We start from the raw sequence: 18114 nt of genomic DNA, 5'->3' as shown, positions 1-18114 counted from the left end.
GGACTCATCAGTGATGCTAAGGGCCTAAATTTTAAAACTGGGAGGCGACTGAGGAAATTCAAAGTGATTTAAAGAAATGTCAAAATCTACTAAATGTGTATATTCTGAACCATGCCATTATATGTATGAATTAAAATGTGGTATACAGGTTATGGCAAACCTCTGGGACTATAATAGTCCACCAGCAGTGTATACCATCTGCAATCTTGAACACAATATCATGACTCTAGCTGTGTCTAATAACCAGGGTGAAGTAGTTTACAAGTTTGCTTTTTTCCAAGTCTGACTCCTGTGAAGGTAGATCATGGACATTCATTTCTAATAAAGCTGGCATAGCACGTTTGTGGCTATATATCATGATCCTGTCTCCTGGCTATAAAAATGTTGGTAAACAATTTAAACACATTGGCCCCTGCAATCTGAATCTCACTGGACACTCATTCCTCCCAGGGCACTCATTAAGTAGACATAATTCTTATTGACATGGGATCTGAAACTGACATGGCAAAGACATGTTAAGGAAAATTGTGTAAAAGCTGAGAGCACATGTCGCCTTATTAGCATTTTGATGAGCGGTAGAGCGTATGGCTAGAGACCTAGATGTTAATAATGTGAGCTCCGCGAGCTCCTGAGGCAGAACATTTTTCACAAAAGGGATTAGATACTTTTCATTTACCATTTTCCATCACCCGTTTTTATTTACTTATTACCTGTAAGATTTATAAAACTGAATTATGAGAAGGACATGAAAATGAGTAAAGAAACGAAGACATGTGATATTCTTTATGTATTAGATTCGTTATTGAATAAATGGTAACCAGAAACTTATAAGAAGGGTGTCCACTTGAACAACTTGTATAATTAGCCTAAATTAGAGTGTCCATATGAACAGTTTTCCAAATCTGAACACTGACTGTATGTCAACATATAATGTTTACAACTGCCTGACTACCTTTGTACATCAGTTTTTGAGATTATAAGAGTAATAATATTCTGCATAGAATTTTTTTTAAATGACTGTTAATTTTTCACAATGTATTTGCTTTTGACATTCGGTGTAAAAGAAGTTATTTTTACCTGAAGCATCACGCTGTACACAACATTCACCGGAACCATGTGGAGATTTGTCAACCTTGAACCCTTAACCCTTGACCTTACAAACAAGAAATTACTTGAAATGTTATATTTTTTCTAACTTTAATTTTAAGTTCGGAAATTACTTTATATAATATAAAGTAGCCTGCTTTAAGGACATATTAGTTTATTTTATTCGAAAAAAATCCCAAATTATATTTAGGTTATTCGGTATTGATCGGTTGTGTAGATTCATTTATTAGAAAACATCCGAGTGATTCCGTAATAAGCTAGCTTCCGGTGTAAGTGCCCACATGCTTGTCACTAAGAGTGGTTTTACGTAAATTAAAATGGATCAAGAACGAAGCAAAGCGAACAGGCCAGGGTTTTTCACCCCATATTCATCAGGAGACCCAACTTTAAATGTGCCAGGTAATTTTTGATAAGAAATGTACTTGGCAAAGTTCAAATCAACATTCTGACTTTCTGTTAGAACTCCGTCTTTGAGCAATGTCACCAAGTTCAACGTAAATGTAATTGTTTTATAATCATTTCATCAGATTTTAATTTGGGCTATTCAGGTCTAATTTTGATTAGGTAGTCAATGTAGGACAACACAACGGTTATTTATCTCAACAAGGGTTGGATGAATGTAACTGTTTTTGATCACAGACTAGAAAATGTAAATTTACTCTTTACCTATAGCAGATGTTCCACATGACTCAAATGAGCATTGATGTCCACGCAGGACTAAAGTATTTTTTGGAGGAGATGCACAACTTATAGGAACTTATTTCAAATACTAATTACAAACATCTTGTTAAGTCAAATGTTTTCTTGCAAAATTAATAGAAAGATGGAGATTTTTTAGACAGTCTGTTAGTTAAGGACAGGCTCATTTTGTTCAGGATAGAGACTTGCTGCATCATATAGTTATAGCTAAGGCATAAAAAATTTTAGTGTAAAAATTGTATTCTGATGTTTTATTTCAGTTACTGCAGGCCAAGCTGGGGTTATGTCCCCTTATATGAACTTTGACCCCAATTACATTAAAACGGTAAGTATTTATGTATTTATTCAAAACATCTCAATGAAAACCCCCTGTGTTATCGTTTAAACTAAAATTACATTAAGATGAAGCATTTCTAAATATAAATCTTTAACAGTAACCACTAATATTCACATTTCTACCTTGATATTCCATGCTAAAAAATGATATCTTTCAGAATCAGTTTGATGTATTAACTGATAAGATAGTAATCACAAAACTGAAGTGACTGTTCAGAAATTAAATTATAGATAAAGAAAATGAACATAAAAAAGCAGCATGCCTTTTGAGGTGAAACATTTTCAATATTTCAGTAAAACGAGAATTCACATTCTATTTACTTCAATGCTCACATTGGGACTAATATACAGTGCTTTCTTTTAAGTAATGTTTTCAAAATTAATCAACAATATTGCAGGGGGAAGCTGAATTCATATTTCCTGAAGGAGCTGATAAGCAGAGAGGCCGATTTGAAGTAGCTTTTTCACAAATAGGTGGTGCAGTTCTCGCTGGTAATACATCTTATTTAACTCATCATGTTCAGAAAACTTTGGCTCATCATGTAACAAAGAATAAATACCATATCACATGCAAAATAGTGATAAAATGATGTGGTTTATTCAGCACTTGTTTTTAAGATACCAATATCCTCAAACAGCGACATAGAGTAAAATCATTGTATTCTTTTGGAGGAAAATCATCAATTTAACATTATAATGAAAAACAGTATTTATGAATTGCCTGATCATTTTAAAATATCTTGTATATTGAAAGAGATTTTTAATGTGCAGGTGGTTTATATGGAACTTTGAACGCAACATACCTGTGGAAGAAACATGGACAGACTGATGTGACAGCTAGGATTAGATATACAGAGTAAGTGATTGCTCATTCAAGTCAAGACATAATTGTGTGGATTTTTATTTGTAATATCACATCAAAACTGTCATCAACTAGATAAAACTTTCTACTTCAAAAACTTTCAAAGTCAAACAGATTCCTTTATTGCCTGGATATAGTGAATTAATTACAATAAATGTTTATTTACTTGATTATTTGCTCAGAAAAATATCTTGCTGAAACAATATAAGGATTTCATTTGTGAGATTCACAACATACTGAAATCTGATTCTTCTTATATACAGCTGGGCAAACACAGTTGGCAAGAGGGCAGCATTCCATGGACAGGCCTTGGGAACAATTGGTAAGGCACCTCTATGTATTTATGTAAGATGCAGCAGTCTGGTCATAACAGTTCTATGAAAAGATTGTACTAGAATTATAGGTGTAAAAGCTCAATATATGGCATTGTACTAGAATTATAGGTTAAAGCTCAATATATTGCATGGAATCATTAATAATTCATTTTGGTGTAAAAAGAATCATTGATATAATATTTTGGTATAAAAACTCATTATATAACATAGAATCATTGATACAATTTTGGTATGACATTTTAAAGTAACTTGCTAGGCAAAATATAGCAGTGAAAGATCAATTAAATTGTATACATGTACATAAAAATCCTATATTTCTCCTCATATCTTATCTAGAACGGCGTTGTTTGACCTGAAATAATCAGACAGTATATGGAGTGTAAAATAGACAATATTTATAGTGTAAGACAGTCAGTATATGGACTGTAAAACAGGCAGTATATGAAGTGTAAATCAGACAGTATATGTAGTGTAACATAGACAATATATGGAGTATAAAACAAGACAATATAATTTATGGAGTGTGAAACAGACAGTATAAGGATTGTAAAACAGACAGTGTATGAATGTAAAACAGACAATATATGGAATGTAAAACAGACAGTGTTTGGAAAGTAACTAAAAAACTAACTTTTACACTATATTAGGTCCATTTGATAATAAAAGTATTGATGTGTTACAGCTGTACTATACAGTATAATTGGAATAGTGGTGGCTAAATCCACAGGAGTAGAAGGAGAGGTGAATATCCTTACATCTGCCACCGCCACAGGGGCTCTCTACAGAATGGCTGGTAAGTTCCATTCCAAAGATAGATCTTAAATGTTGTGCCTGAGCTTCACTATTTGAATCTTTAAACAACAGCCCTGGTTTAAGTTTATCCAATTTTATAATGGGAAAACAGAAACCAGAACAATAACTGAACAATGTTTATGTGGATTAAATGTCTGTATTATACTTCAGGTTAAAAATTGAGGTTAAAAATATGCTAATATCATTGTTAAAAATTGAGGAAAATGAATATTTGAAAACTGTCAGCAATAATTAATTAAGTTATTGAAATAATGACATTCAAACAAGGAGGTTTCATTGGATGTAAATAATTTGTTTTCTCACCAACTACAAGGTTTTACTGTACTTTGGTAATTTGTTTATACACCATACTTTTATCAGTGATAATATATTTTTTTTCAATCACAGATGGTCATAAAAAACTGCTAAGGGGAGGTGCTATTGGATTTGGACTTGCTTCTCTTTTCTGTTTATGGAAAAATACTGACAAAATACGCTATATGCTGGATGGATGAGTGCACAACACTGAAATGGACAAATATTCAATATCATTTTAGCATTTGGTGTGATAGAAACTGCCCAGGTTCTAGTTTATTATTTATGGAACAACTTCTGTGATTGATATATTTCTGCAGTAAAGATATGCCCTGAAGACTAAACTGCAGTTTAGCACTTCCACTTATAGTTCCTATTTGAATTTAATTTTGAAAATGACTTGAAAATACAGTAGGAAAGCCCAATCTGTTAAACAACACATGGATAAGTCATTTCCTATTTTTAACTTATCATTATACCTTAGTCATATTAAAAAAGGAGATATTACCAATCAATTAATGTATATTACTTCAGATATGAAGGCAACATATTGCCAGTTGAGGATGTTATGTGAGAAATCATCCCCAATGTATGCCTTTCAGTACATTTTTGATACAATGTATAAGGAAATGGGTGTGTATGTCAGAAATGTATTAGATCACACATTTGAATGAAGTGTAAGAATGAGAGAGAGAGAGAGTGGTGCACGTGTGTGTAAATGTAGATAGAATGTTGTATGGACCATATGGTTAAACAATGATTAATGAGATGTAAGGTGTTGATGTGTGTGGATGTTTTGACATGTGAGCAAGCAATTGGTTGTATAAATATGATTTGTAATTTTAGTATAGATATGCCATTTTATAACTGTTATAAAATGGACATTTTATTTGTGTGCAAATGTTCATGTCGTTACACTATAGTTTGGAAAAATTCACATTAACATTGTTTCTTGAGTATGTGTACAAACACATTCTGTTTCCTGCTGTATGACATGATTTAAAGCTAAGGCCTGCAGAAAGACCTTCTTGTACTATAATAACTTCAGAAATGATACCTTTATGTACCGGTACATACATTATTCACATAGTTCCTGACCAGGTTTAAGTCTGGATATTCTCTGGCTAGTTCAGTTAAATATTCATTCCTATATCTTTGTTTTCATAACATTATTGAATGGCTTCACACATGTGATATTTGTGAATCAGATGCAGGATTTTATTGACTCCCACTGATTTGAAATCGAACATGTGGGTCTGATGATACTACACTTTAATGTTTTAAATCAAAGATTATTATATAATATAATAGAGAAGCTTTTGAGAATTTTTTTAACTTTGAAATTCTGACTAAAACATTTCGGAATAAAGTTGAAGTATAGATTTGAAATATTGATTTATTTGAATTTTTGTCATGTTTGTTGGTAATAAATTTGCAAGTGATAATTGTATTTCGAATTATATTTAGCGCATTCTGTCATTCCATTAACAAGAGTGCCATGGACACAATATACGCTGCCACAAAATATAAAGATCAAAATAAAATGGCATAAATCTTCCAAAAATCAAATAACCGAAAAATCACCCCTTCATGCACATCTACCCATTGTAGTAGTGACATTGGGCAAGTTTCGTGAAAATCTGAGGATTAGTTTAGGAGTTGCATTCACAAGGCTCCACTATGAGCTAGCTACAGATACAAGGTTGAAAATGGCATAAATCTTATAAAAATCAACGAACCAAAAAATCGCCCCTTTATGCACATCTACCCATTGTAGTAGTGACATTGAGCAAGTTTCATTAAAATCTGATGATTAGTTTAGGAGAAGTTGCGTTCACAAGAAATGGACGAATAGAGAAGATGACGCCAGTATACGACCGCCTCCGGTGGCGTATAAAAAGGTTGCTGGAGACGTCTCAAGTGACCATTCCATTATGGTTTGTCGGTCGTGCATCTGAAGAAATTTACATTTTCCACATCTCAGAAATTTCTTAATAGAATTTTGTTGGAATTATTCTTGGTCAAAAATGCACAAAAGTTGTTAATAATATGGTCTTTGCTCCCAGGAACTCGGAGGGAAGGGACTCAAAATGAGTAAAATCACTTGAACTTCAACAAGCTTCTCGAGACCCAGATACTTGAGTAATATTCAACATACACTGTGTAATCTTCCATGTTTTTTCAATAGTAATATTACTGTACAGTTTAGGTAACGTATATCTGATGTGTCTGTCAAGTCATTACAAACCTACATACATCAATGGTGACCTGGAGGGATTGCCTCTGTAATCTGGTATAAAACACTAGGAATACTTGGCCCAGTGTCTAGCAAAAAATAAATAAGATACTGGATATTTTCTCACATGTTTTATTATCTAAACAAACCGTTGCATCAGTTGAGAATATTTCGCAGAACATGTAAAATTTGCATGAATTATAGCCTACATTAATTACTTCAATCTTTATTAGCCAAAAAAAAGAAAAGAAAAATCAATATGTAATATATGTCCATTTAATTTGAAAGTTTAGAATGATAAATCAGGAAGTAGAAATGATTTTCTGAGAGAGAAAGGCCTTACTTTGGTTCACATTAGAACTTCTAAAAGAAACAAAGCCGAATAGGCCCTTATAAATAAAAAAAAAAACTTCTGACATTATCAAAACATAAAATAACATGACACTTGCAGCTAATATCAGCACATTCAACTTGATAAGGTATTAAAATATCACAGAGAGGTAATATAAACTATTAATAGTTGTAAAGAATTATCTGCTATGTAAATATAGCACATCTGCAAGAATACAATGTAGTTAACATTCTGAACATAATTATGTAAGTGTACTGGACTTTATATATAAAATACAATGTACAGTATAATGAGCCGTATAATTAACTGCATGACAACAGCTTTATCTTACAAGTATTTTATTTACAAATATGTACATTTTTCCATACAATTTCATATCATTACTTATATATACTTTTATCTAAATGACTGATCACCAGATTTTTGGAAGTTATAAGAGAAAATGTCTGATAGATATATCTAGCAATAACAAAGTCTCTGAAAATCACCATCGACTATGATACTGCTGCTACACAAAGCTATGATAACATTTTCTTACATGCCATTCCATTTAATTATTTTGTATGATCAGTTCTGTATTTCTATGTTGATGTTTTAAGGCTGCACACTACGTTGGGATTCTTGATTGTGCTGGTGGGTGTGGTACAATGGGTGGGAGTGGTGGCGAGTCCCGCATCACACGAAGAATTGGTGTTTGTCGATCTAACAGGTCAGCCACCTCCAGAGAAGGAGCAGTGGTTCGGGTAGCCACTGGCCGTAAGGATTGTTGGCTCTCTGTGAATTTATCAACCTTTCGTACATACTGAAAAACAAGAAACAAGAAATTACTTCAGTGTGATGTTCATTACTTTCCACAGGAATCTAGAAATTTCCCTCTTCTGTTGTTGTCATTCTTTATAGATTCATAACAAATGGATTATGACTAACTCAATACTTGTACATCACCAACCTAAAAAAGATTATTGAACGATATATTGGAATACAACATAACACTGGCAATGTTGTTTTCTACTAAATATCTATAACTTCACATTTTGATGGTATTCATTGTCATCAAATGAACATTCAATTATCTTTTTAACTTTAGCAGTCACAGGCATCATAAGATTCCTTTAACACATGTTCCAACAATGAAGGCTAATTAACACAGGAAAAGAATAATGAATGAACTCACTCGTGCTGGCCCTCTCCTTACTCTGCCGCCCTCACGTACTGTAACTCCAGGGGATATCTCCATGGTTTCCGTCTTCAATGTTAAATAAACATTTGTTTATTAGTGAGAACATAACTGTAAACTAGAGCTGTTTTATTTTGTAACCAGTCTTACCAACTCTTACTAATGTGGCTACAAACACTGACAAACATTGAAGTTAATATTATATTGATACCTAGTATGAAAAAAATTGTGACCTTTCAACAGAACCTAAAACTGATAATGACTTGGAAATTTCTATTTTTAGCATCTCCAGACTAGACCTATTCCTGTACTTATAACTATGATTTATACTGAGTCTATTAAAAGGAAAAACAAACTTTTTTGTGTTTTTTTATGGAATATATTTTCCATAAGTTATTAATGTATAGGTCAAATTCAATAATATTCTGATTTTGCAAAGAGTCTCAGTATTTGAAGGTGAAATGACAGACTGCATCAATATCATAGGAGGGGGCAGACTTACCAGTGGAGGAGGCAGTGGTGTTTTCATATCTTTCTGAAAGCCATTTTCTAAATCTGGAAAACAAAATACTGTATGTTAAACAACAAGCCTTTATCTGATAGTGACAATGGCTAGGTGTACATCATGTACACTGTTATATATGTATAACCTGGCTACTCTCTGTAAATTACAAAATAAAATAACTTTAGAGTAATTTGATGTATATACAGTTACTTGGAAGCCATGAAGGATTAATATTAAATGATGTTTATATAGTACACTAGCTTTAGTTACAATGTATTTGTGTACTATGTTGTTAATACTTCACTACTTGAATGTAGAAACTATTATCAGAGGATCAGTAACAGATGTATAAATCCAGAATATAAAGGAATTTGTTATATGCCATTTGATGCATCTTATAAACTGGTAGCATTATCTAAAATTGAATTTCTCTAAATACTGACAAGATGTTCATTATATTCAATCATGAAGTAAAATACATTGGAATTTGTTGACCTTATACGTGTACCTTATAAAATCACAATATTACGGTAATCAGTTGGTTAATATTCTTGATAAGTCAAATGGTCACCAAAGGTGACATTAGCTTATCATGTAACACTTTTATGACACCATTACCAAATGAGAATTAAATGAACCAAGCCTTCCAGGATTACTCCAACTATTCACAACAACACACCAAGGTAATTCAAAAGAATGGTTCCTATATGAATGAGGCCAACATGTTCACCATTTTCATGGTGTCATTTCAATAAAATATTATTTAATGGGTACAATGTGACATTGATCCCGATTTCTTATCCTGATTCTAGCTTTGTCCATTGGTTTCCTTGAAGCAAAGAGCATTTGGCACGGAATCCTGTGCCCTATCACAGAGGCATCCATCCATGCATTAAAGACCACAATGTTTTATCCTCTGTTGCATTACACAAGCTATCCTTCCTTGTTTCTCAGGGTTTTGTGTTACTTCCCATCAATACAGTAGTGTCTTATTATTTCCTTGTGATCACAATTCATTATAATCAGCCTTAACAATGCTAATCTTACCACTCTGTCTTTGTCTTTATCTCCTAACCATTCTGTATCTCACCACTCTGTCTTTGTCTTTATCTCCTAACCATTCTGTATCTCACCACTCTGTCTTTGTCTTTATCTCCTAACCATTCTGTATCTCACCACTCTGTCTTTGTCTTTATCTCCTAACCATTCTGTATCTCACCACTCTGTCTTTGTCTTTATCTCCTAACCATTCTGTATCTCACCACTATGTCTTTGTCTTTATCTCCTAACCATGCTGTATCTCACCATTCTGTCTTTGACTTTATCTCCTAACCATTCTGTATCTCACCACTCTGTCTTTGTCTTTATCTCCTAACCATTCTGTATCTCACCACTATGTCTTTGTCTTTATCTCCTAACCATTCTGTATCTCACCACTCTGTCTTTGTCTTTATCTCCTAACCATTCTGTATCTCACCACTCTGTCTTTGTCTTTATCTCCTAACCATTCTGTATCTCACCACTATGTCTTTGTCTTTATCTCCTAACCATTCTGTATCTCACCACTCATTTTCCTCATATCTTCTAAAAATGTGAAATTTCACTACCTTTGATTTGATTTATCTCTAAACCATGCTTCAACAACCCTGATTTTCTCCATCTCTAAACCATGCTGATTCTTATAAACTTTGATTTGTCTACATGTCCTTAATACCTGACATTTCCTCTTTCTCAATATCTTATCTCCTAACCAAGTTAGGACCAACTGTGTCACTTCCACCCTCATACCCAGTATCTGTTACTAACATGTTAATACATTGTATTTTAAAATCAAAGTGACCCTTGGCCATAGTCATAGAAACAAATAAACAATATCTGGAATATTAGGTGTACCTGGAACATTGGGTGTATACATAGCTTTCTCTGTCTCTCTTCATTGTAAGAAATCTGATTTACATGAATCATGTTGTATAAAAGCATCATACTGTTTTACTGACCAATGTTCTATGGCTAGGTCTCTTTATGGTCTTTGCTGGTGTCTTAATTCATCTTTGACATGAAATATGTTTAACTTTGCAAGAATAAACTGAATTCAGTTTCCCAAATGCTTCATTAAAACATAAACAATGATTTAGGAAATCTGGTTCTGATTGTCTTTAATACATGTAAAAACATTGACACATTCGCTTTGATTTCTACCCAAAGTCTGTGAGAAATTAAGATACATTTTCATGATTTGAAGACTCAGAAGGATTTCTTCTCAGTATACTGTGAGATAAGGATCGATCAATGTTTTTCAGAAACAATGCCGTTCCATATTTAGTGAGATGAATACCATCTCTACTGTAGAGTCCATTTCTCTGAAAGTTATCATTGTCAACAAATACTCTGTAGCTTGGAATGAAATCCAAGTGTTGTTTATTGCACATTTCCTGGAGATTTCTGTTTGTGGGAATAACATCACAGTCTGTCCGTGGGGTGATTGCCACGTATACTATCTGTATGTCTGGGCTTGTAGAATGAATGGAAGATGTTAGATGAGTAAAGTCGCTCTGTATGTCCTGTTCACTACGACCACTAGAGATGTCATCTCCACCTACATGAATGATCAAACGCCGATAGTTCGACAGTGTCATTGTTAGCAATCTCTCCCTGACAGTGTTAATCTTAGCACCACGGTATGTCCTGACATCCATATTAAACTGAAGTTTCTTTCTCTCTACCAATCTGAGAATAGAGGATCCAACAAGTAGTGTACAATATGGGCTACTTCTACCTTCCACTCCAATATCCTCACAGGGACTCTCCATGTTCAATTGTGTGGGCGACGATGAAATGATTCTCTTTCTCACCACTGATGGTGGAACTGAAGATGCGGTATAGTTCCCTGATGATTTAAATGGAAGGCTACTTTTGCTGTTTTTGTCTCACTGTAACTGAACGCTGTGACACAACTTCAGCATAAGTCATAACAAGTTTCTCACCAAGTTCTGTTTGGCTGTTCACATCAGATTCTGTATAACCTTTCTCACTACATTCTATTTGTCCTTTCTCGCCATATTCCCTGTAAAGCTTCTCACTGTGTTCTGTTTCACCTTTCCCACAGCATTTTGATTGGCCAGTTTGTGTACCACAGTCCACCGTTTGTAGTTTTTCTTTTGGTAAGTTTCTCATTTCATCTAACTTTGAATGTAGTTTTTTGACATCAGCTTTAAGTTCTATGATCATAGATACAAGATCATGAATACTGTGATTTTCACCCCCAATGATACCTGTGTGATCTTTTTCGGCAGCATTGTTATATGTTTGTAAATCACAACTATTTTGAGTGTGTGTAGTATTTGAATTGTTATGTGTGTGTATTAGACATTCCTTCTGTTCTTCATCTTCCAGTTCTGCACAAGGCCTTGCTGGAATGCTGTCCCTTATTGATGCGAAGGGAACTGCTTGACTAGCAGAAGAACCAGAATGGTAGTTTAGCCTGTGGCAGGTTGGGAGTATAGAGACAGCACCATAATTTCCTTTGATGGGATTTTGACACATTTCAATTGCTAGCAATTCTTGGTATGTCCACACCTGAAGACTTTTTCCTACACCAAGATGGTTTTCATGGCAGAAAAAAAGACAAAACAAGTGAATCAATAAAAGACCCCTAGATTCCTGCTTTAGAATTCTACATTTGGTAAATATTCTAAAACAGGTTGATAACCAATCTAAAAATTGTGTCCTGGCTTCTCACTAGACATCATGATGTCATACAGCTGATTCTATTATGATGTCACAATCAAAGTCCAGTCCAATCAGAATGTCACAAATTATAATGAATGATAAGTCAAAATTGTTCATTCTGTATGACATCTAAAATAATATTTCAAGTACTGAATAATTTTCTGAGAAATATATTTTCTAATGACATGTGAAACTGGATACAAAATGTTTCAAAGTTATCATGCGATTTAAGAAAAATAATTAGTGTACATATTATAAAAATGGAAAAATTTCTCATCTGTACAGTGAGGTTTTTGATATATTATCCAAATACTGTTATGTATAATACTATCATGTTGTGTTTTGTCTTCATTTTTTTATCATACGACTACTGTGTTATATCATTGTATAACACCATCACATTAACTTTGATGTGTAACAACACTGTGACATTCTGACAGGCCTGAACAACTTTGATTGTGACGTCAATACAAACAATACGTTTAATACCATCCTGACTGAATAGCGACAAAAGCATGCAGGACTAAATTTTGGGATTGGTCATTCTGGATTTTTGCTGGTAATGGTGTCTACAGTGTCATATGATAAAAAGAATATCAAATGAGCTATATAATCATATAATATTTATGAATTTTCTCAATTGGTTTCCATCTAGTTCGCTACAGCTCACTAAATTGAAACCATTTTAAAATTTTCATAAATACCCCATGAAATGGAAGCTCATTCAAGATCCTCCTCTTTAAAATATGGCACTCGCCAGCACATCTTGTACAGTTACCTTCATCTGGCCTGATTTCCTCGACTTTGTTGCGTTTAAGTCTACGCTGGATTGCTCTACTCATGTACCGACCATGCCTCATGGCCTCTAGTCTAGCCTGGGCAGCCTCCACAGCAGGATCTACCACTTGGTATTTCACCTTCACTCTAAAGAACACAAAACAACTGATCAGCATACAAATACATCAGAGTCGATCAAAATACAAACAAAAGTATCATTTTCCTATATTAAATGCAAGAAAACTTACACTTTGGACACAAAATTTTAACAAAAGGCATTTACTTTGTAATTAGGTGTTTGCAGGCAGACAAAAGGACAGGGAGAAATACAGTGAGTACAAAAAATTAACATGACTCTTCACAGAATTAATGACCATGAGACAGCATGCCATGCGAGTTACTTATAAGTCCACATAACATGTAATGACTGTTTTTAAATCTATGTAGTTATACCCATGAGATGTCATGTTATGACAAGTCATCCCTGTGAGATGTCATGTTATGACAAGTTATTCCTGTGAGATGTCTATATTATGACAAGTTATACCTGTGAGATGTCTATATTATGACAAGTTATACCTGTGAGATGTCTATATTATGACAAGTTATACCTGTGAGATATCTATATTATGACAAGTTATACCTGTGTGATATCTATATTATGACAAGTTATACCTGTGAGATGTCTATATTATGACAAGTTATACCTGTGTGATGTCTATATTATGACAAGTTATACCTGTGTGATATCTATATTATGACAAGTTATACCTGTGAGATGTCTATATTATGACAAGTTATACCTGTGAGATGTCTATATTATGACAAGTTATACCTGTGAGATGTCTATATTATGACAAGTTATACCTGTGAGATGTCTATATTATGACAAGTTATACCTGTGTGATATCCATATTATGACAAGTTATACCTTTGTGATATCTATATTATGACAAGTTATACCTATGAGATGTCTATATTATGACAAGTTATACCTGTGAGATGTCTATATTATGACAAGTTATACCTATGAGATGTCTATATTATGACAAGTTATACCTGTGTGATATCTATATTATGACAAGTTATACCTGTGTGATATCTATATTATGACAAGTTATACCTGTGAGATGTCTATATTATGACAAGTTATACCTGTGAGATGTCTATATTATGACAAGTTATACCTGTGAGATGGTAGTTTTTCAGGATTTAGTTTGATCACCGCCAGAACATTGCCCATATCATCATACATGACATCTTTGTTTCCTGGTGGCCGACCAGCTTGGACCTGGAAATGAAAGAATATTATTTTAAAAATACCTTAAAAAAACAAATAAAGATATATATGTACCCTAAACATTAACACTAACTCTGCTCATTTACTTTATTCAGGTTATCATAAGTTAGTAGTTGACTAATTACAACAATTTTGTATTTTACTTGTTACTACAGTTTGGTAATTGACTTGTTACTACAGTCTGGAAGTTTACTTGTTACTATATTGTGGTAGTTTACGTGTAACTATAATGTGGTAACTTACTTGTTACTATAATATGATAGTAAACTTGTTACTATAATGTGATAATTTACTTGCTACTCTATTGTGGTAACTTACTTGTTACTATATTGTGGTAACTTACTTGTTACTATAATATGATAGTAAACTTGTTACTATAATGTGATAATTTACTTGCTACTCTATTGTGGTAACTTACTTGTTACTATACTGTGGTAACTTACTTGTTACTATAATGTGTTAACTTATTTGTTACTATAATGTGGTAACTTACTTGTTACTATAATCTGGTAACATATGTGTCGTATATACATTTTTATTCAGATAGGATAATCAGATTTACCTTAAGTATGGAGTGGCATGAGACTGGCATGTTGAGAAGTCCACTGGCCTTCTCTGCAGCTTCATACTCCTGTGATTTCACATACTCCTCATACATCATAGCCATTTCTGTTTGCTCCAAAGACTCAGTCATCTGGTTTAAGCCTTTCCCTGCCTTTACTCGCCCTGTGTATGGCTTATATTTTGTCCTCTTCTTCTTCTAAATAAATATTCAAATGGATGCAAGTTAATATAAACAATATTCATTTGGCAGAGTTCCAAAGTGAATTTGTAAACATGTATTTGTGTAGCTATCCCCTGCTTTGTCATAATGAGAAGTAAATTACCAACTATTTGTACAAATGCTCTAAATTTTGTACCAGTTATGATATGGTGAAGCAAACCTTTTCTTCTTCTTTGGTTTTTTGGACTTCCTCTTGATTTGGCCCCTCCTCTGTATCAGACACTTTATCAGCCAGCTCTGGAGGTTCTTCTTCTTCCACCTGTGCCTCTTCTACTTCTCTGTGTGTATAAAATCAATTGACTTGAATCCTTTTCTTTCACCTTTTTCATCTTGAAGTGTATGTCATTACATGAAGAATCTATGTTGTATTGTAATTGACATGAAAATATTTCACAAATAATATTAAAAGTCCAATTAAAAAGTGAAAAAAGTTCTGAATTGAAAACACAAATACATTTTTATCAATATCAATTAACTTTGTTAACTTAAATTTAATGTAATAACATTAATGCGCAGCAGGAATTATATTCGTTCTTGTGAAGACATGAAATATACATACTCTGCTGCAGCCTCTTCTTCCACATTTTCTTCAATTGTTTCTTCAACAGGTGTCATTGGTTTTTCAGGAACAAGTGCTTTAGGTACAGAACCCTGTGCCCAACAATCTGTTACAGCAGGATCAGGCTCTATAAAACAAATTGATTTTATAACCAAAAGGACACAATTTCTTCATAATCATAAAATTCATAGCAAAATTTGAAGAATTGTCCATCAGAAATAAAAGAAGTTCAATCTATGTTTCTAGAATAAGTTATCCAAACATAAAAAAAACAATGAATTCAAAATTCCTTATATAGAGAAAGGGGACATCAAAAAACAATTTTGCCTTATTTCTAATATCAAAATTAAAAAATAATGTGGTAAAATAAGCCCTCATATAGAGTGTTTTACCTTTGTATGTTACAGTATTTACATGCTGAAGTACAAAATTACCTTCATCTTCCATCCATCCTTGATCTGTTTCTACATCTTGCTCACCTTCGTCTCGTGATAAAAATTGCCACTGTAAAAAAATCAACATTTCTGTACCTTCTGAGACATGTTACATCCACTAAAACTAGCAGAAATGATATCAGAATTGAGATGGATTGTATTTCAACGTTCATATACTAATTAACCATTGTTACACTTTTTAATCAGAAGTTGCCAACATGTTAGCTATAGATTATCACTGTGATGTATCAAAATGAAACTTATAAAAGTCACAAAATCTGGATTCATTCTCTCTAAGGGAAATACTTGAAGGTTGACTAAAACATGTCTTTGAATAAGAAATTTTTGCAATCACAACACAACAGTCATACTAACAGTCATCTTAGCTTGCATTAATTTAAATTCTGCCTTTTTTTCTCTGTAACTTTGACCCATGCAAATTGAATTCTTACTTCTATTATTTGTAAAATTGCATCCTTGGCCATAGTGACTGTGAAAGGAAGTAACTGTTGACCAACATAATTATCATATATAACATCTAAAGTATTATCCACAAGTTCATCAATTATATCCTCTACAAATTCCTCAGAACCATCTTTTTCCACCATAAATGTCCTGCAAAAAACAAAAAAACAAAACATGATCTTCTTTATAAACACTCATAGCCATATCTAAATATTGCCTGTAAAAGCAGTTACTTGATTTTTGGCAATAATGTATCAGATTGATGGGGTTTGGGAAAATTAACATTAAGGTTTTTCATTGAAATTATTCTACTATCTGATCTATCTCATCTTGACCTATTTCAATGAGTTGAAGGAATCTGGTTGGTATTTCAGATGTTCATATAAAAGGGATAGGAAAAAATAGACACACCGTATGAGGAAATTCCTTTTTTAAGTACTAAAGGGCATCTCCTAAATTTCTGACATTCTGTATAAATAATATATAATCTTTTTTTTTTTTTAAATTTCTGAATACAATCATAAAAATATTAGAATACATGGAATTCCTATGTGGATTATTACACGTCATAATTGATAGAATGTCAGACTACTGTGATTTAAGTAGCAGACAGGTGCTATGTTTCTGAAATGTTATTTGTCATTACGCAACGTACAAGTCAATTCATGAGCATCCTTTCCGTTGAGAGGATGTATGGCAACTTTGACAAAACTCTTGTTACCTTGGTGAATAAAAGGGACGTTGTTATAAAGTAACCTCTAAGCTTGAAATAAGCGTTTAAAAATTACACCTTCATTCGCCTGTGTTTGGTAACGAAAGACTATGCAAATGATACACTGTATATGGAACCTATCATAAACATTTCGGAGTTACCCATTATCTCCACCGGACTTGGTGTACAGCCACAGGTATGAATGTGATTTTTGTCCTTTCAAATACAAATTAGAATACGTCTTATTCTTAAAAAGAGAGAGGGATCGTTAAACCTTCCTATACGTCATCCAACGAAAACAGTGACAATAAATAGTCAGTATATTGTGTATGTATATATATCCACTCTAAATGAACGTACCAGTCTTGATCATTAAATTTTCCAGGCACGATTTCATGGGCTACCACAGGTGTGTGTGCAGGTGGTCCGGGCTTTGCACCCTTGTCGGCCCTCGATTTTGAAACGGCTGCTCTCGACATTATGCTGGGTTAGTAAACGTAAGTCAGAATAAATTGATCAGCTCAAACATTAGTGGCTGTTAAAGAAAAATAGCCATTCCATTCATCGCTACATGATTGCTAAATTTCCCAACTAGTTTTCTCGCTGTCGTCCATGATAGCGGATGTTTGCGTATCCAT

The 18114-nt window shown here is 33.3% G+C and overlaps 2 protein-coding genes across 2 annotated transcripts; one reads left to right on the top strand and one right to left on the bottom strand.

Annotated features, from left to right (window-relative positions):
• The first annotated feature begins 1383 nt into the window (after positions 1–1383).
• LOC132551590 (mitochondrial import inner membrane translocase subunit Tim23-like) lies at positions 1384–5891 on the top strand. Its single transcript, XM_060215745.1, has 7 exons — positions 1384–1506; positions 2067–2131; positions 2541–2634; positions 2914–2998; positions 3268–3326; positions 4022–4132; positions 4540–5891. The coding sequence occupies exons 1-7, from the start codon at positions 1425–1427 to the stop codon at positions 4644–4646; spliced, it is 603 nt and encodes a 200-aa protein (XP_060071728.1). The 5' UTR covers positions 1384–1424; the 3' UTR covers positions 4647–5891.
• Positions 5892–7100: 1209 nt separating this feature from the next.
• LOC132551617 (uncharacterized protein C2orf81 homolog) lies at positions 7101–18069 on the bottom strand. Its single transcript, XM_060215794.1, has 11 exons — positions 17837–18069; positions 16752–16914; positions 16300–16369; positions 15866–15992; positions 15467–15584; positions 15085–15282; positions 14410–14513; positions 13224–13369; positions 8714–8766; positions 8209–8280; positions 7101–7836 (listed from the first exon to the last, which is right to left on the bottom strand). Exons 1-11 carry the CDS (start codon positions 17953–17955, stop codon positions 7642–7644), a joined length of 1365 nt encoding a protein of 454 aa, XP_060071777.1. The 5' UTR covers positions 17956–18069; the 3' UTR covers positions 7101–7641.
• Between the last annotated feature and the right edge of the window lie 45 nt (positions 18070–18114).

This window comes from Ylistrum balloti, unplaced genomic scaffold (assembly GCF_031769215.1).
Source record: "Ylistrum balloti isolate Yb309-2 unplaced genomic scaffold, AGI_CSIRO_Ybal_v1 Utg370208, whole genome shotgun sequence".
NCBI classification, from domain to species: domain Eukaryota; kingdom Metazoa; phylum Mollusca; class Bivalvia; order Pectinida; family Pectinidae; genus Ylistrum; species Ylistrum balloti.
Note: the sequence above shows the minus strand (reverse complement) of the source record. Positions and strands in the feature narration are given on the sequence as shown.